This window comes from Lissotriton vulgaris, chromosome 2_1 (assembly GCF_964263255.1).
Source record: "Lissotriton vulgaris chromosome 2_1, aLisVul1.2, whole genome shotgun sequence".
NCBI classification, from domain to species: Eukaryota; Metazoa; Chordata; class Amphibia; order Caudata; family Salamandridae; genus Lissotriton; species Lissotriton vulgaris.
The window spans coordinates 721,225,793-721,246,092 of NC_141687.1; the positions used below are offsets into that span (position 1 = coordinate 721,225,793).

Genomic DNA, 20,300 nt, shown 5'->3' on the forward strand with positions numbered 1-20,300 from the left:
CCGTCGTTTCTGAGACCTCTATGAGGAATTATGAATTCAAGTTCAAAGTGGCAACCAAATATATGGAGTATGATATGCAGTATCTAGTATCATGTTGGTATGAGAGGAGGAAAAAGAAGAAGAGAAAAAAAGTACTGTTGCTTTCCTTGTAAATGGTGAAAGACATTAAGATTATTAATGAGCAGAATAAATGTAATTCGATGCCATCTTTAAACCAGACAGAAAAGTTTATCAAATGAGTGTCATTTTCACGTTCTAAATATTGTGTTTAACAAACTTTCTATCCAAGAGTTTCAAGTTAGTTCTAGGTATACCCTTATTTGTTGGCATTAGAAATTTAGGATCTGAAATTTATTCAACTTTGTTATGTACTGTCGATGAAGTCTAGCATTCTTTGTAGTAGCATAGTCACTGTTTTGAAAAAAAAGCATTTTTTATCTTCAAAACTTTTTAATTGTATGTCTTGTACATTGTCTTTTGTTTTGTAACAGCCCTGAAGAAGTCCCTTGTGGACGAAACGCGTCGGCTGTAGATCCTGTGTATATGTTTTTACCATCTGAATTAAATAAAGAACTCTCAAGAATATAAGAAGAAAAACTCTTTTGATGTGATCATTACAGTTCACCTTATTGAAAATAATAGTTTCTCAAAAACGTTTAAGTGGTGCACCTTGACCTTTTCTCAAAGCTTTCTATAGTTCATGTGTTGAACCTACACTGTGACAGTGGGTGTTTTTTGAAGTGTGCACACAGACTGCCCCATGTACTGGAGGGTGGGCCCAAAGGAAAGATATTTCTTGGAGAATATTTGACTAGGTGCTGTTCTATTGGGAATCCTCCACTGTTGTTTTCCCTTTGTACAAAGTGAAGCAGAGAGCCTTTAGCACCTGTTACCTTAGGCAGAGGATATTGCTATTAGAATAGTCCACCTACTGAGAGTAAACTTTTTCTAAATTAAATTTTGAAATGTTGGAGCAGAAAGTATATACCAGCCATTATTGGACCTTGGTACTTCATTGTCTTCACTGGAGCAAAGCAATTCTTCTGTGCTTTCATATTTATGAACGAGGGCTCTATTGTAAACTAATGTGGAGTCAGCAAACCAATTTCTTTCCCCAAATTTGGTGCGAAATAGTTTAGTGGTGTTGGGTTACAAACCTCTCAGATTTATTGATTTCATAGCCTTAACCTGAAAGTTATTTTTGGATTCTCCCAGAAGTATACATTTATATCGAATGGTTGGAAAAGTGAGCATAAGATGTGGGACCTATACATTAGGGCCTCATTTATGAAAAGTGACGCATCGCTGCGTGAAAACAGTGATGCGTCACTTTTCATTGCGCCCTCCTTGCGACACCAATGATGCTTCATATTTACATTATGACGCATCATTGCGCAAGGAGTTACAGATACGTCAGTATTTCTGACGTATCTGTAAGCACAAAAGTGACGCATTGCTGGACTGTCAAAAAGTGACGCAACTCCAGCAATGCGTCCTTTCACATGGGGCAAGCCCCATGTGAAAGGGCCTGCGTCAGTCTTACGGCTGCTGTGAGGCAGGCGCAAGATTTTGATGCAACAGCGTCCTAGAAGTGACGCAGTGAAATCTCATAGATTCCACTGCGTCACTTCTACGACCCTTTCTTGCGTCTATACGCCCCCCTTGCATACATTATACCTGGCGCAGGAATAATGTGTTGCAGGGGTTTACAAAGTGACGCATCTACCTAGATGCGTCACTTTGTAAATATGGCGCAACAAGGTGCATTTTTTACGCCACTGGTGCGTCACAAAAAGTGACGCACCAGCGGTGTAAAAGTGACGTAAGGGCTCATAAATGAGGCCCCTAGGTGTCAAGTAGTGCAGTGTTAAAGAACATAGAATTAGTTGTTTAGGGCTGAATTATTCTGGGTGTGTGGTGTTGCTGCTCACACCAAAGGGCTCGACCTGCCAGGTAAAACGCTCCAGATTAGAATCAAATCACACACCTGGCCACACACAGTACAGTATAGCATTCTAGTACACGTAGGTGCATTTTCACCAGGGTGATGCTTTAGCTTTTCAGAGGTGCTTTCCCGAACATGCAAACTTACTTATTTTTCTTCCCCAGACAGGAAGTGGTGTTAGCAAGTGTCACTGTCAGAATGCAGCTGTTAACTTTCAAAGCATCGTGTTGCTACGTCCAGACTGTGCAGATGCTACATATATGAGCTAAAAAAAGTAGAGTGCTGCTTCCGTATTTTCTCATTTACGCTTCAGCTCACCACTGCGTAGGCGTGTTGTGTTGCCACAATTTGACTGAGCAAAAGTGGTTAGTTTTGTAAGGAGCCACTCTCAGTTTGGCCTTATTGTTGTCTTCACGAGGATCCTGTGCTGCTCTTGTCACAGTCGAAGGGCAGAAGAAACCAGGTGCTGACGCAGCACGATCGTCACATTCCATGCTGCAAAGCACCGGTTAGCGCCTCGCTGAAGATGTTTCCACCGCTTGGCGGAGAGGATTTTGATTTCTTGCAAACGTGTTTCGTATGCAGCCAGAAGATGAGAGGGAGGGAGCCGAGCCTGCTGCCCTGCCTTCACTCGTTCTGCAAGGAGTGTCTGCTGGGGCTGGTCCAGGGACAGCAGTGCCTCTCGCTGGAGCGAGACGTCCCCCAGGAGGGTATGGTACAAAGCATCATTTGCTGTAATAGGTTGACTCTGGCCTCCGCTTCTACCTTTGTCAAAGTGTTTGTGTTGGATCCAATAGGAATCATGTTGTAGTAGCCAGAATTGTAATTTTTTGTAGGTAATTTCATATTTTCTCCGCATTAATTTTTTGTGTAAAAGGATACTGTATTAGGAATGGCTGACGTTGGTTGTGATACCCAATGGATTCGTCATATAGACAACATTGGCATATAGTTGGAATCTTTGCAGGCTAATTGTGGTTCTTCTGTTTTCCAAAGTGGGAGAGTTTTCGGTTGTCGTGCTCAATATAGACGCCACTTAAACATCCACATGATTTACAATTTCTTTGAGCACCCAAGTTTAACATGGGTGTGCTAAAAATGCCATCTGCAGGCTTAAGTCCTGGTTTCTTATTGGATCTTTAAAGCATAGAAAATATGCCATTGTAGCAGGTTTCTATAGTTTCAGTGTGGGTACATGAACATTCCCAAACAAATGGTAGTAGTATCCAGTGTAGGTAGTGGGCATTCACTTAGTTTCCCAATAATTGCCTTTGACACAATTACACAATGAGTTTACCAAAAAAAAAGAGTTGGCATGAACGTACCATTAGGGTAGAGCAATTCCCCAAAAAATCATATATGTGTAAGGGATTACTAGAGGAAGATATTTGAACACCAAGAAAAGATTTTCTTGGTGAAGAAAAATTGTGTTAATGTACAATTATATTCCCATGAGTAGACCCAGGGATTTTTGTGAACACCAATATCTAGAAACCCACTCAAGTGATATAAGGATTTACGATTCTTTTAATGGTTTATGAAATGATTGCCTAATGTTAAAGTAGTGATGTTAACACATTAAATCATACAAAATACAGTCAATGCTAATATTTTAAGTAACTTTATTCAAAGTGTATCAGCTGTTTTGTCAACAAGGTGATGAATAGAATGCTTGAATTAATCTCAGCCACTGGCAATCGCTTTGGGCTGCATTTCAGTCAATTGGTTTTGCGCCTACCATGCCACTCTAGACAAATGCCCACCTTTTGCAAATCAGTACCGATCCTCCTCCTCATGGGAACAGTCCATCCTAGGTATTCCATCCAGAAGGACCACAATTAACCCCCGACTGGATTCCAGCTACTTAGGTCTCATCAGTGATGTATGGATTGAATCCTGTGGTACAGTAAGCATGGATTTGGGCATACCCATCACACTTAGGGTGTAAAGTGCAACAGCAACAAGGACGTGAATGAAATGCTTGATGTACCACCCTGGGTGACAATGGTATGCCCAGACAGGGGTCCTGTGCTCACTGTGTCACTAGAACCACACTGTACACAACTGATAAGCTCCAATCAGGGTGAAACAGATCTTGGGTTGCTTGAGTTCCAGTTCAGGGAGGGCCTGGTCGTTTAAACTGGGCTGTTCCTGGAGCAAGATCATGATTGATTTGCATATGGCTTAAATGGTGGACAAAAGAATAATGGGTTGGACTGCTACCTGAGCAATTGCCAGCGCTTTGACGTATTGCAAGCATTGCTTCCTTCACGTTTTGTGTGTTTGATAAGCTGTTGGATAACCATGCCTTGGTGTACAAGGGAAGGATATCAACAATCTGAGTTTTCTTTGATTTGTACTTTCATTAAAATATACAGAATGATGCTATCCTGATTAAAAAACAGACAGATGTGTGTTTGATTGGACAGCAAAATCACATTTGTAGTTCAAGCCTATTCTAGTAGAACCTCCTTTATAAGTGACATTGAGGGGCCATACAAGGTATATAATTATGTAATAATGATTTTTTAATTTCTGGGATCGCTTTAAGAAATCTTTATTGGTATCAAACAGTAGTATGCTCCAGAATCGTAATTTGATATTTTGTTATTTACTTATGCCTATTAAATAATTAAATAATTTTCATTTATTTCTGCTTATGTTGGTGTTCATGTTGAGAATGAGTTTCTTGTAGTCTTCCCATCTCTTCTGATTGAAGCTGAAGGGTTATTATTTTCACTCAGTTTAGTGTGTTTGGTATTTTCCTTCTTCTAAGCCGGATTCTGTATTTCCTATCTTTCAGATAGGAAGAAGATTAGTACTGGTATATTGCCTTCAGTAAATCCAGGTGCAAAAAGGCAATCCAGTTCTTTCCCATCATTCTAAATTCTATGTGATTATGGTGGCTAATTATTCTTGATTTAATTGTATTTCATAATTTAGCTGTGTGGGTGGAAAAGCATGTGCCGTCATTTGTACTTTTCCTATAGGGTAGACATATAAATTGGAGTGCTAGTCTGCAATGTCATGTCTTTTCTGATAGTATCTATTTAGCTTCCTCAGTATTAAAAGGGCACCTTTCCATGTATGCCGTATATGTAATGAAGAATTGTTTTAAAATAATTCCTCTAGCAACAGAGACCTAGTAAGGGGTCTTTAACACAGTAGAGATGTGGGTGTGTAGCTTTACGTATAGGAGTAGTTTTGTCACTGCATTGTGGATTATTTGGAGGCATCTCATAAGTGATGGCGGTATTCTATTGTACAAGCCATTTACATAATCACGTGTCTATATGATGAGGGATGTAATTGCTTGGAACCTCTAAGGGAATACCAGATGCAGAAAAAGGTGCTGTATTATCCACATGGTATGAAATGGAGGTTTTGTTACTTGATTAACTTGAAGGTTCATAGGGAGGGCTATGTCCACGATAGCTCAGAGGTTTCTTTCTTCTTTTTATGTTATTAGTGTTTTTTCAAATTCTTTGGGCCAAACTCCACTCTCAGCATCTCAGTCTTTGATGTTTAAGGTCAGTCTATGTCCTACATTGCAAAAACTACAGTTGATGGAGAGAATGCAGAATAATGTCATACATTCACCCCAGTACAGAGATCTGTGCCTAAATCCATCGTTTGTTTGCTCGCCACACCACCCAAGTTCAGACATGGCCATATGCAAATTACCCTTGACCCTGTGCCTCATGGGAACAGTCCAGCCCGAACTGCCAAGCCATGTCTTCCATGGGCCGGAATCAAGCATCCTAGGACCGGTTTCTGGCTATCGGCCATCTTCAGCCAGGATAGGGTCAAGACTGATTTGCATATGGCCATGTCTGAACTGGGGTGGCTTGGTGAGCAAAATAACGATGGATTAAACTCAGATCTGTGACTGGGGGTGAATGTTTTGCCATTGTGCAACATTCCGTCCATCATCTTGTGTGTTTTGCTGTTCACCCTATGTCCTCCATTGGTCAACAGCAGTGAGGCAATGAAATATTTTAGAAAATTCAAGCTCATTAGTTTTTTTTGCAATTTGAGGATTATCTGGGTATCATCAGTGTAGTTATAGAATGTGGGAAAAATTATATTATGAGTTCAAGAAGTGGACCAATGTAATGCTGAAAAACAGTGGTGAAATTATTGATTGTAGAGGTGCATCTACCTCGATGCTGAATGTTGTAGAGGTGAACGAGGTATAGATATGATGCTTGTTCTGCCCAAAGTGTAGGAGGAGACCCAGTGATGTTTCCTTCAATGCTAATTTCTTTCCATCCATCTGAGAATGTTTCTTGATCGACCGTGTCAAAGGCTGCTGATAGGTCAAGGAGTCATAGTGCTGCTACCCTATTTCTATTTGCCATAATTTTCAGGCCATCCCTAATCAAGGCCGATTAAATATACCTGCCTGGATGGAAGCCTGTTTGTTGGTCAAAAGCTAAGAAATTTCCTTCTGGGTGTGACAGCAGCAAGAGATCTGCTTTTTGATTCGTTTTCAAAGAACAGTCTGTTTGAGAATGGAATTGTAGTTGTTAGGGCCAGGGTATTTTCCTTAATGAATTGTTGTATGTAACATATTTTGAGTTCTACTGGAAATGTAGTTGTTCTTAAGGAGTTGCTGTTTATATTGGTTGTTGGAAATGGAGCCAAAGTTAATATTAGTATTGTCTTTAAAAGTTGAGTCAGATGAGGGTGTGACGACAAGCTGACAGGTCTACTGGCTTTTATCATATCATGGAATTCCCTGCCAATGATGCAGCGTGATTACCAGCTTGGGTTACTCATAAAATACCATACTCACCTGGGCCCATAAACATTCATACATAAGCTGATAATCACTGCTGATGATCAGGACTTTATATTTCCTTGTGATAAATTTTACCTTTACACAATTTCTTACCAACCCTTATCACCTTAATTCTCAATTTCCTCTGGTGAATAGATCAGGTTGTTAGCAGAATAGGTAGAAATGAGATTTACCTGTACTTCATTGAAAATAACCACAGACTTGAGAGAGTTTTAAAACTTCATTTTTGCAATAATTTTTTGAGTCCGACACCAATACATATCAAACACCTACTTCTTTAAGGAAAATGATCAAAAAGTAAAACATAAAACTTAATAAACATCTCATGACGTTGGTACCTGGGAAGGGTGGAAAAGGAAACAGTACAAGGACATACCACATATAATTATATTTACCTAGAATGGTGTGAGAACCAACCCCTGGCCAAGGAACTGGGAAAGGGACTCCCAAGTAGTCACGAGCCCACAGTTCAGGACAAATAACCTCTTCTAAGTGCAACGCCAGCGTTGCACCCCTCTCTGATACTATTCTCCCCGATTCTTACCCCTTCTGGATGGACAGATTCTTCTTCTTCAGCAAGATCTCCGACTCTTCTCTCTCCTTCTCTCCTCTCTCGATTCTTCTTTCAGAGTGCTCGAGCAGTGTCTCTGACCTCCGTGGCATCCGCCGTCATCTGCTTCAGTGATGGGTCTTTGACAGGTCGGTGACAAGTCTGACAAGTCTGGGTACCTTAATTTCAACTACAATGTATACAATTTTTGACTTCTTCACCTTCCCCTCTCTGGGTCAAGAGGAAGAGTTCCCAGGCGCTTCTCTTGTTAAAGTGTCCTTGGCTGGGTTTCAATGTCACAGTACGGAGTTTGACAGAGTCTGGTGCGCTTGCGCATAACCATGCAAGGTGGAGATTTCAGTCACCCTTCAGGCCCAAAATACGAACTAATAATAAAGTCAAAGAAAAACATGTTAGAATACAAAAATAAATGAATGCACTGTATACCACTTATTCCTACTCTATTCCTTTTAATTTATTTTAACTAATGCATAAGCAGTTTAGTAAGACATGCAAGGTTTAGTTTAAGCATTGCATGTGCATTAGCATGTGAGGTTCAAGCGGCCATCTGAAATACTACTGCGCAGCTGCAAATATTTCCCACCAAAGCAAAAGACTTCATACTACGTAGATGCAGTAGACACATGCGCAGAAGATTCCTGCTTTTTCGGCAGCCATTTTAAGCCACTCGGATTACTTGTTAGTAAAAACGCATTGTCAAGCTTCCCTTAGAATATGTAAAATGAAGCGTAATGCAATTATTGGTTACATTATTACATGTTATTTGAGAGGATTGCATCCGAGCAAGTTTCTTACGTTCGAAACCTTGCTCCATCACCAATCAGTTTCTGAAAAGAATTTAGAGTAAATCTTTTTGAAGTGTTCTCAGTATTCTGGTTTTCCCATTTGAAGCTGCTTGGATTGTCTAGTGGGTATTGCTCTGATGTTTTTACTTTGGTAATGAAGTGATCAGCCATTATGTTACAGAATATTTGTTATTAAGGTGATGTAACAGATGTTCATGCTCAACCCATTTTGTGAAGTTCATTTTTGAGGGACTTGGTGTCGGAAAATACTGTTTAAGTGATCTGCTCTTTTTGCTTTTTTGATGGAGTATTCATTAAACCTTTTGAATCTTTGTGTTTTTCTTTATATTCATTGCTTTTCAGCTGGTAACATTGTATTTGAAGGGCACACAATTATGCTTTTATCATTTTTATTCCGTTATCCATCCATGATGACTTCCATTTGCCGTATTTGTTGTGAGTGAGTTTCCATGACGGTTATTCTCAAAATAGTGTTCTATCCTTTGCAACAGAAATACATGTCACTGATTCTACCTATGGCCATGCCTTATTTTATCATGGCATGCCGAAGGTGAAAGGGGACTTCTTTCCATTTCCAGATGATATAGAGCATGTTAAAAAGTGTTGGGTTTCCTGTTCTTGTTATTCAACTTTTGCATAGGGCATTGTCTGTATCAAATATGGCTTTGCTGCACTTTCAATACTTTTCTATATTACAGACCGACGTCTGATTTGGTACGGTAGTGATGTGCTACCAGTAAAAGGTAGTTTGGTTCTATTAGGTGAGTAGTTTGCTTCTAATTGGTGAGTAAACTACAGAGAATCTGCAGTATTCTGGCACCACAGCTCTAGACTCTGGAGAGCACTGTTTTAAAGAGGTACCTTTGACATGTCATCCAGGGATAACACCCTCAAGTCAAGGGTGCCATCCTTTAAATGATGTTATAGTAAGTCTCAAAACCCAAGAAGACAGCATCAAAGGAATAATCTGAACTGCGTATTGTTGGTGATTATGAGCAATGCAGGACCGGGCAGAGAGAACAGATTTTTCTCTGCACCTGATGGCCTGTTTAAGTTTCAGCTTCCATCCCACATGAAACATTGTGCTCAAATTGGAGCCAGAGCTATTAAATGAATCTGAAAATGATTGTCTTCCAAAGGGCGTCAGTTAAACAGATTCGAATATAAATCTTCTTTTGGGAAGAGCTACGCGCTGGACCAAGATGACCGCGTGAGACCTTAGCTCCGTAGAGCCAGCCCGCTCCTCCTTTAAGTGTATCCTGTCTTGATCCTGCCACTGAGAGTGAAATTTGACAGTTGAGTCGGAAAGATAATAGCAGGCGAAAATTGGGACGAAAACTGATGTTTCTACCCCTCCGGAGCGGCATCGGAAGACTCGGGCCTGACACCTTCGGAGTCCGGGAGCTGTGGTGTGCCTCTGAGCCAGATGTTAATGCAACAACAGCGGCCTGCAACACTGGAAGCTCCGGCTCGGTATGGGCGTCGACCTCCCTATCGCCCATTTGAAAGTTGCGACATCAAAGAGGACCAACGCTGCACCACTGACAAAGACTGTATATTGTATGCACAACTGAGGTGTGATACATGGTCCAAGGTGTGAAGTCCTGCTTAGGACCCAACATTCCGCTTGTAATCAGTGCGGTTTTCACTTCTCTCATGGTGTAAAGAAATCCACATCATTCTCTATGCTGATGCTTAACTGCCGTTCGCTTCCCAAACACTCCACGAAAATCTCTCTATTGCTGGAGGAGATAAGCCCAGACGTCTTTTTCGCCACAGAGACATGGTTACAGGAACACTCTGAACCTGACCTGGTACAAGCACTTCCACCTGGCTATCAAATACTCCGCCTTGACCGCAAAAAAGGCATTGGCGGTGGTCTAGCAGTAATCTACAAATCAGATTACGTTGTCACCATTACCCCCGTAAATTTCCCAGACTGTGAATGTCTTCCTTTTTTTATAAAATTTAGCGCCACACATACCTTTTCGGGTATGCTTATATACTGTCCGCCAGGACCACAAAGGCAGTTTCTTTCAGACCTTGCCTCGATAGCGGCAAGTCTCGCAGTCAGCGCTGCCAATTTCACAATCCTGGGGGACCTTAACATCCACCTGGATGACCCAAATGACTCTATAGCCAGAGAACTATCCTCAAGCCTAAGCGCCCTCGAATTGCACCAACTTGTCACTGGGCCCACCCACTTAAAAGGACATCTCTTAGACCCCGTCTTCAGTAACTGCAAAAACCTTCACATTGGAAATCCTTCTCCCCTTCCCTGGTCTGACCACTTCCTTATCCCACTCACCTGGACCCTGCCCCTTCACCCCCCCCCCCAAACCCTGATGACTCAACGATCACGCAATTGGTCTAAACTCCATCTATCTGAGTGGCAGGATCTCCTACAAGGTACCAAACCCACTAACACATCTATCCCCACTCAAGATAATGATAACTATAACATGTGGATCACCAGCTCCCTAGATACAGTATTACCACTAAAAAACTCCTATCCCAAGCGGGCAATCCTACAGCCCCGTGGTACACGAATGAACTACGAGAGGCCAAATGTGTCTGTAAACGACTGGAGAGGAAATGGCGCCTCAGCTACCTCCCAGCCGATAAATCGAGCTATAGAACAACAATTGAAAACTACAAAGCGGACATTCATCTAGCTCAGGCTAAATATTTTGAACACAAGATTGAGAACGCAGCGTCCAAACCTAAAGAGATCTATCGAATAGCCAAATCCCTTCCGGAGGCCCCAAAGCATCATAACAATACCCAGACCCATTGTGAGGAAATAGCCGAGTTTTTTTACCAGAAGATAGAAACCATCAACTCTTCTTTCCCCCACCCTGTCACTTTGCCCACTGACTCTGTCAATACAGGTTGCACGACAGTTCCTCCTTACGTTCTTAATAGCTTTCCTCCATTAGAACTCACTAAACTGGAAAAACTCATGGGACAGGTTAAATCTGGATCACCTACCGACCCAGCTCCTCCCAGTACTCTCACTCAGATCACCCATCAGATCTCGCCCACTATCCTAGACCTGCTCAACTCCTCACTCCATACTGGTATTGTTCCTCCTCTATGGAAAAGAGCAATGGTCAAAGCTCTATTAAAAAAAAACAGTCTCGACCAATCTAACCCCGCCAACTATCGACCCATCTCCCTCCTGCCATGGCTCAGTAAACTTCTCGAGAAGCATGTCAACTCCGTTCTCACTGACTTCCTGGAAGTCAATAACATACTAGATCTCTCCCAGACCAGCTTCAGGCCCCGTCACGGAACGGAGACTGCATTGATTGCAGTGACGGAGGAGGCAAGAAGGATCTTGGACAATGGCGGGTCCACGGCCATCGTCCTACTCGACCTAAGTGCTGCCTTCGACACTGTCAATCATAATATCCTACTCCATTGTCTTGACAAAATAGGAATGTCAGGCACTGCACTCAGTCGGATGAGATCTTTTCTGACAGACAGATCCTTCCAAGTTTTTGAGAAGGATTTCACCTCTGCCAGTAGTGGAGTTGTGGAGTGCCTCAGGGCTCCTCCCTGAGCCCTACCCTTTTTAATGTCTACCTACGCCCCCTAGCTGATGTCGTCCGCCCATTTGGTGTGAAGATCATCACTTATGCAGACGACACGCAGCTAGTGGTAGCACTGGACCCCCCCCTGAACTCTCATCACAGTTTACACAAATGCCTGGAAGCAGTTGCTGCTTGGATGTCTGGCTCTTGTCTTAAACTTAACGGGGACAAAACAGAGATAATGCTCCTTGGAACTAACATCGCGAAATCCATCTGGCCCCCCTGTTTAGGGAGTCCCCCGCAACCCAAGGAGCAAATCAAGAGCCTAGGCATCTGGCTTGACCACACTCTCTCCTTCAACCATCAAGCCACCAAGCTCGCTGCCACCTGTTTCGGGCTGATGAGATTACTTCGTAAAATCCTCTCTCTCCTTCCATTCCATTTGAGACGAATTATGGTTCAAGGATTGATCCTCTCCCGCCTCGACTGTGGAAACGCCCTATATCTTGGGGCACCACAATCCACACTCAACAAGCTCCTGGTTATTCAAAACTGTGCGGCAAGAATTCTCCTGGATATTCCTCGCTGAACCTCAGTAAGAGCCAGACTGAGAGATCTTCACTGGCTCCCAGTGAGATTCAGAATCGAATTTAAGAGCATGTGCATCGCACATCGCTCTTACTGGGGAACAAGCCCCTCCATCAATTCCACCTTTGTGAAAGCCTACCAGCCCCCTCGTTCCCTCAGATCTGCGACCTCCCACCTCGCCTCAGTACCACGCATCAGGAAGGCCAGATGTGGAGGCCGCTCGCTCTCTTACAACCTAGCCAGGATCTGGAACTCCCTCCCCCTCCATATCAGATCAGAACCCAACCTTTTCACCTTCCAGAAAATTCTTAAAACCTGGCTTTTCAGCAAAACTTCGGTTTAAATCTTCATTCAGCTTCACTTATTCCAGCCTCTCGGGCTCAGCTCAATCTCTTTACAGCGCTGGGACGCCCCTGGGTAGCCAACGCGCTTTACAAATCCTCATTCCATTCCATTCAATTCCAGGAACACAAACGCGGCAGCCATTACGATCCCACTCATGGCGTCGAAACCGGACAACGAAAAGGCACCCTCGCAGGGTGGAAGAGGGTTAAAAAATGTACAATCCAATAAGATGGACAGATACGCGCAGGACAGAGGTTCGCCAGTGGAACGGAGGAAATCTCCGCCGCTTGGGGGAGACTCCTTGGGGGAGGCAGTGGAGCCCACACTGGCTGATGTCATGGCCGCCATAAACAAAGTGCAGAGTTCTATGGTGGAAAAAATTGACGCATTGGACAATAAGTTAGACACGGTGAAACTGGATTTTAACCTACTGAGAGCTGACCATGTCAAGACGAGCGAAAAGGTTAAATCGCTAGACATTAAGACATCCAGCCTGGTGGACGACATGGCGGAGGTGCAGCGGGAGGTCCGGGCCTTGCAAGTGGCCCGTGAGGAAACGCGTCTGAAATTGGACGAGTATGAAGGGCATAATAGGAGGAATAATATCTGAATCCTTGGAATACCGGAGAAATCGGAGGATCAGGCCCCAGATCTCTTTGTAGAGAACATTGTCCTGAATCACTTAAAGCCGAAGGGCCTCAGTAACTTTTTCTCGATTGAGCGGGCCCACAGAGTGCCGGGTGGACAGCTGAGACCCGGGGCGCCTCCTCGCCCTATGATAGCTAGAGTGCTGAACTACAGAGACAGAGGTGTGATCCTGCAGGCGGCACGTTCGGCGGACCCGCTTCACTTTAAGAACATGACTTTGTCCTTCTTTCCAGACTTCACCCAGGCGCTACAACAGCAGAGGCAGAGCTTCCTTCCTGTTAAAAGGAGACTGAGGGAAAAAGGAATACGCTATTCAATGCTTTTTCCAGCGAAGCTTCGGGTGGAGGTGGATGGGAAGGCATGGTTTTTTGATCATCCAGAGGCGGCATCGGACTGGTTGGACAGCACCACACGGCCTCAATCAGAGGAAAGACATGAGGAGGCTGCAGAGGAATAGTGAGGCCAACATTGGCTGATTCATGACTGCCGCAGGGGGAGAGGGGTTTTCATATGAAACTCATACATGACTGTGAATCGGGTGGTCCTATTTGCAGGGGGGGGGTGAAGGGGCGGAGGGCTAGGTTCCCCCTCGTACTCTCTTTAGTTAGTTTGTTAGGGTCGGGTGACGGGCACACTGCGAGTTGGGGTTGGGCATTGGCTTATGCAGGGGTGCAGGGAGGGGGTAAGGGGGGAGGAGGGATATATGTTTGTTAGTGAGGTTGAGTTTTTATTTTGGTATGAGTTGTGTATGTATGTGCGTTTTTTTGACTCAGGTGACTATCCAGTTTTGCTTTTTCTCACGTATGGGTTCGAAGGCACGTGAAAAAAGAGGATCGGGGATGAAAGTGCTGAGCTGGAAGGTGAATGGTTTAGGGGATAAGATCAAGAGGGGGATGGTTAGTCAACTCATTAAAAGACATTCCCCGGATGTAGTGTTGCTACAGGAAACCCACCTAATTGGTAACAAATGCATGGCTTTACACAGATGGGGATACAAAATGGTGGTGCATGCGGGTTTCACATCCGGTTCCAGGGGAGTGGGTATACTGATCAAAAACTCCTTCCCCTTCTCTGTACAGAAGACTTGGATTGATGAGCGGGGTAGATATGCCGGCGTCACTGCCCAATTTGGGGGGCATACGTTTACTCTTCTGTCCATATATGTGCCGCCAGCCCTTCAGTCCGAGACATTCAAAGACTCCTACAGGCCCATATCGCTTCTGAATGTAGAGCCCAAGGTCCTGGCCAAGCTCCTTGCCACCAGATTAGTGAAGGTTATAACAACCCTGATCCATCTGGATCAATCCAGTTTTATGCTGCGGCGCAGTACAGCGTTAAATCTACGTCGGCTGCATGGAGTACTTGGAGGGGCTTCAAGACTAGGGGAACCGGCGGTTCTGGTGTCCTTGGATGCCACGATGGCATTCGATAGAGTGGAATGGCCATACTTATTTGCGGTTTTGTCCAAGCTGGGTTTCGGTGATGAGTTTATGAACTGGGTGCGCTTACTGTATACTAAGCCACTGGTGAGAGTAGTGGTTAACAACTGCAAATCCTGTGACTTCTCCCCTGGAAGAGGTGCCAGGCAGGGGGGCCCTCTGTCGCCGCTGCACTTTGCATTGGCAATGGAACCGTTGGCAGCGTGGGTTTGCTGGGACATCACTATACGCGGATTACGCTGGACGCCGGAATGGGAAGGCAAAATATCGTTATATGCAGATGATGTTCTGCTCTATCTTACTAAACCTAAGACCTCCTTCCGATATTTTCTAGATGTGCTTACTATATTTGGGAGATACTCAGGTCTAGCTATTAATTGGAGCAAATCCGTACTTTATGTCCTTGCCGGAGATCCCCCAGAGGTCCGGCATACATGCCTCATCCATATAGAGAAGGACGGATTTAAATACTTGGGAATTTATGTCTCACTCGATCCGAAACAGCGCTATGATAATAATCTTGTATCTCCTCTGGCTCGATGCCGTGGGGATGTGGAGTGCTGGAAGGCTCTCCCACTGTCAGAGCAACCCTGTTTAAGATGATGGCACTGCCGCGATTCTTATATGCGTTACAGAATGCAATGGACCCCGTACCAGCGGTTTATTTCAGAGAGATAGAGGCCCTTCAGCGGGGCCTCTTGTGGGATGGTGGGGCTCGTATAGCTTTTAACAAATCAACTCGCTCTTGGTTTGATGGTGGTATAGGGCTGCCTGACTTGCGAAGGTATTACTGGGCATCACATCTAGCCGCGTTGAATCACGTTGTATATGGAGTCCCCGGAGATCCAGGCTATGCTATGGATAGAGGTCAGGCCCCGGGTGGCAGGATAGATAGAGCGTTATATTCTAGACTGGGTAGGTTTCCTCTTATGGGTCCAACGGCACATTCAGTACGGGTGTGGCACACTGCCACCAAAAGTTTGAGCTGGGAGGGCAGACTTAAATTGGCCACTCCATTGCTTAATTCTGAAAAACTGGGTAGCCTATGGAAATCCAAAGGGTTTGATAAATGGGACCTCATTGGAATTACTCAGATTAAGGATGTGTGGGGGAAAAATTCGATACACACGTTTGACTCACTTGCAAATCAATATAGTCTCCACCAGAATGAATACTTTCGATATTTGCAGGTGAGGCACTCGTTGTTAGCCCATATTCCTGAGGGAACGGAACTCCCTGAGGCGTCCCCTCTGGAGGACCGAGTCCTTGATGGTCATATCCCTGACAAGACTATCTCCCTGATATATCGCAAGTTAAATAACAACGCAGAAGACCCACTGGTTAGGCTTAGGTCTCAATGGTGTGCGGATGGCCTTGAAATGGATGATGAGGAATGGACGGAGGCGCTATCCTCCCCTAAGGTGGTCGCTGTACAGATGAGGCTTTGCCTGGTCCAACTGAAAGTGCTCCACAGAGTTTATGTTACCGGGCCTCGGCTCCTGCGAATGGGGAGAGCGCCTAGCGCAGCATGCAGGAGAGAATATGGAGAAGTGGGCACATTGATGCATATTCTTTGGGACTGCACCTTCGTACAAAATTACTGGGAGGAGGTTCACGAGAAATTGAGAGTTGTGTTGGGGTTGTAAATACGTATGGAAGTCCGTAGATGCCTCTTGAATGTATGGGAACCGACGGATCTTAATGATTATCAGAAGCAATGGGTGACGTTGGCATGCATGGAGGCCAAGCGAAACATTGCTCTGTTGTGGGGCACCCACCAGCCGCCTCAGGTGCATAAATGGAAAGAAGACCTCGACTGGTGTATGATGAGGGAACGGGCGGTCTATGTTGCCAGGGGATGCCCCCGGAAGTGGGGGTGGTGTGGGGGGCTTGGAACCTGTATCGTGGAGGCCTTTGTGAAGCCCCAAGGGGAGATCCGGACTTTGCAACGCAGGAATCCCAATGATCCCGATGTTTCCTTTCCTATTAATTGCTTGATCCTACACAGTGCCCAAAGAACCGAAGTGTTGTAAACTGATTGCATTCACCTAAGATTGTATTGTTTCTTTTGTTTTGCTTATTCTATAATAAAAAGAGTTGCAAAAAAAAAAATCTTCTTTTGGACCATCAAGTTGAAGCCAAAGTAATGCTTTTGCTGTAAATGGAAAGAATGTTCTTCCAATGGCTCCACAGGGTTCAGTCAGCAGACTACAGTCGAAACCAGTTCCTTTTTAGACAGTGGCAGCTGACATCTATAGGGAGTGGAGGGGTACCCGGGTGTGCGCGACCAAACATTTTGTACTTTAACCGTTGTCCTCCGACTTCTTCAACTCCTGACCTCTTCTCAACCGGATGCTGCAGTGCAACACCAATCCTGAGCTGCCCGCATGCTGCGAGAGCACCGGACTGTCGACGAGCCCGTCGACGGGACAATCCTTTTTATGGATATGTAAGTAGATGTCATCATCGTTGGAGTTTACAACAGCACTGGAGCCCTGAGCTTACTCTGACCCAGTTGTCTTAAAACAGCTGGGTTAGAGGCTTCAAAGTGCACGTGTGACTGGCCAGCTTCCTCCCTGCGGCTATCATTCAGCAGCAGCCCGAGGATGAAAAATAAAATGGTATTGTATTTTTCATCTTGGGGGTAACTTAAGCAGGGCGATGCTCCTCCGCTCCAACGGAGGAACCGCCCCAGTACAATTAGATTTTCCCAAGCTACTTGATGAAACGCCTGTCTTTTTGCTTTATTTTCTGTGTCTTCCAAGGCCTTGGCTTGGCTACCTGGCATCTCCACAGACCTCGGCAACATGTCCTTACCTTGCACCTGTCTTCCTGGGTCCCTCTTGATTGTCATTAATGAGTTTGCTCAGCGTGCAAAATTCATTCCCAGAGGCCCATTGCGCTGGCTGCCCTTGCATCAGACTCTCCAGCAGATGGCTGGCACCTAAACACTATCAGCGTTTATTTACGGCCACAGCCGAAACAGGGAGGCAAAGTCTAGATGCATGTTCAGGTGTGCCAGTGTGTTCTCGTTATTGGCTGACAGCTCCGTGTCTTTGGTGCCTGAATATACATTTGCCCCTTTATTGGTTAGACCAGAAGCATCGTATGTTGTACATTCTTTAGCAGTGATAGCAAGAATGTAGTATTCTATGCCAGAAATATAATCTAAAATGCAATAATGATATCTGTGTCGCTTTGTGAGGGCCCAGCAATGCTATGGATTTTCACTGTGCTCCCATAGCCAACTATACAATGGAAATATACAACTTAATATATCTTTGTTTACAGCTTCAGAAACATTTTTATGAAAAAATACTGAACATTCTTGTAGCTTGATGTTTATTCTGCATTATTTGGCTTAAAAGTATGAATGGACACCTGCAAAGTTTCCCTTAAGGTTCAGACAGAGACAGAGAGGCCCAAGAACAAAACTGCTATTAAGTGGGTCGCTGTGAAGGTGTCTACTAGAAAACAGAAGACAGGGTGAGACTGTAGTGTCCAGAAATCAAAAATGGATTGGGGGTTTGGAGTAGAAGCAGTATGTGGTGAACAAGCTGTTAAAACCAGTGTAAGGTGTGATGAGATGCCCTGGAATGGCCAACCAATTCTGATTGCTGCAGCGCAACCCCAGTAAGTGCAGTTCTGGAGGACATGACTGTTCTTGTAGTACTGCCAAGGGCAATGCACAGAGATCTTGACCTGTCAGGTGAGAGGTCACCTGAGCCACTGCATGAAAGTCTTGGGGAACTCTAAATGGACTGTGAAGTTTGTGGGACTCACCAGGCTGTGAGATCCACTTGGAAATATTTCCAAAGCTGTTCATCGCTTTATGAAGAAAGCTGAGCCAGTAAAGGTAAACTAAGCATTGTGCAGTAGACTTCAAACACCCTTATGCTGCACTGTTGCCATTTGGAAGCCATTGTTGAAGAAACATGTTGTTTCTTAGTTTCATCCATGTATTAAGGGGAACAGTAAGAAGGACCACCGAACCCGTGGTGGCAGCCACACTGTGGGACCACTCGCAGTATTACGATTAAAGGTGGTTGGATTGCCACAAGACCGCCGATACCGCTGGGATGAAAGATCCCATTGGGCCGGCAGTCTTCCACTGGAAGGAATTTGCTCACGGCGCTGCAGATGGCGCAGCCAAGCATATTCCAAAATTGCCATTTGACTGCCTTTTTCACAATGGCGAACCCACCATGAAAAGGATGGCAGAATGGCAACAAAGGAGGCCCTAACATGCCCCCCTGCTGGATTTGGGCCTGGAGTTGCATGCTGGGGGAAAATGTAGTACACCCCTGTATTTGCACCCTTGTTACCTGCAAACCGTGCAGGAAGGTGCAGTTGACGTTTTGGCAGCGGCGCTCTGTATGTGAGGCTCTTCTATGAGCTTCACAGACCACTTCTGTCAGACCGCTGCAGAACCACCCACCAGACCAGGATTTGACTCCTAATCTAGCAGGTGTTCACACCATGACTTTGGCACTCGTACAGCAGACGGCGCATTGCACCCTCTGCAGTAGGACCGCCAAAGTCATAACAAGGCCCATAGTATCTGCCAACAAAGTGGGTAAAGGTGTGTCCATATATTCTAAGTGAGCCAAGCAACACACCCCTAATTTGCAGGAAGACGCACAAGCAAGCAATCAAACGTAAAGCAAGGTTGGATCATGCCAGAATTAGTGAGTAGCAACGTCCAAACCACAGGAGCAAACACCCTAAAGAAGATGACAGGAACCACGAACACTGAAAGCCCTAGCGGAAATAAGCATCCTCGCCTTCAGATGCACACAAAAGGACATGGAGACCAGCCTCTGGAGAGCACAGAGCAGTAAGAGTGGAAGCGAGAAAGGAATAACTGACTTCCCCAGAGTGAGCCAGGGCTTGATTGGATCTGGTCTAAGAGCTGGCTGCCATGTATAGGGACTTTAGGTGGGGGAAGGATAGCGGTTGCCTCAAGTGCCCTCAGTAGAGCGTGTGGGAGTGGCCAAAAAGTGAACTAGGTAAGTCTAGTGATGGGTACATTTATAACTCACTCATGCCAAGAGTAGCATGTCAGAATACTCTCAAGGCACTCTTACTGAGAGTACACAGTAATTAATTTCATACTCCTAAAAAACCTAAAGAGGACATGAAATATACATCTATGGAATTATTGGCAGTAACAGCTGCACTGGCACCTCGAAAGACTAATAGCTGCTAAGTTTTCATTGTGCTTATGTGTCACATTTACATCTTTTCAGTGTTTCTATGTGTAGCAGTTCAATACCTTTTGCGTGACTCTTTATCACGGTTCAGCAAAGCAGTGATGTAATATGAATGAGATACATTTCAGAAATGACTATCTTATTTGCAGTAAAACTGTAGCATTGCTCCTAGTTTACTTATAATAGGTTACTTACATCCCTTTACTAATATGATCCTCCCCCTTACATTCTGAAACTTTAGTCCTATATTTTATTCATGGCAGCTGCTAGCCAAGAACTTTGATTTTATTAAAATGTTTTAATACACTTATCGGGGCTGCCATCCATCCCTCTTCATCCATTGGCCTGTTGTTGCATCATGCATGTTTTTCTTCCTCCCACTACTGTTGTACAGTGTAGGACAAC

The 20,300-nt window shown here is 44.5% G+C and overlaps 1 protein-coding gene across 1 annotated transcript in view; it reads left to right on the forward strand.

Moving 5' to 3' along the window:
- Positions 1-2,399: 2,399 nt before the first annotated feature.
- TRIM66 (tripartite motif containing 66) overlaps positions 2,400-20,300 on the forward strand; it is an 862,818-nt gene continuing 844,917 nt past the window's right edge. Inside the window, exon 1 of the mRNA XM_086956002.1 lies at positions 2,400-2,655. Coding sequence (XP_086812128.1) covers positions 2,472-2,655 — 184 coding nt within the window. The 5' untranslated portion in view covers positions 2,400-2,471. The remainder of the gene's footprint in view (positions 2,656-20,300) is intronic.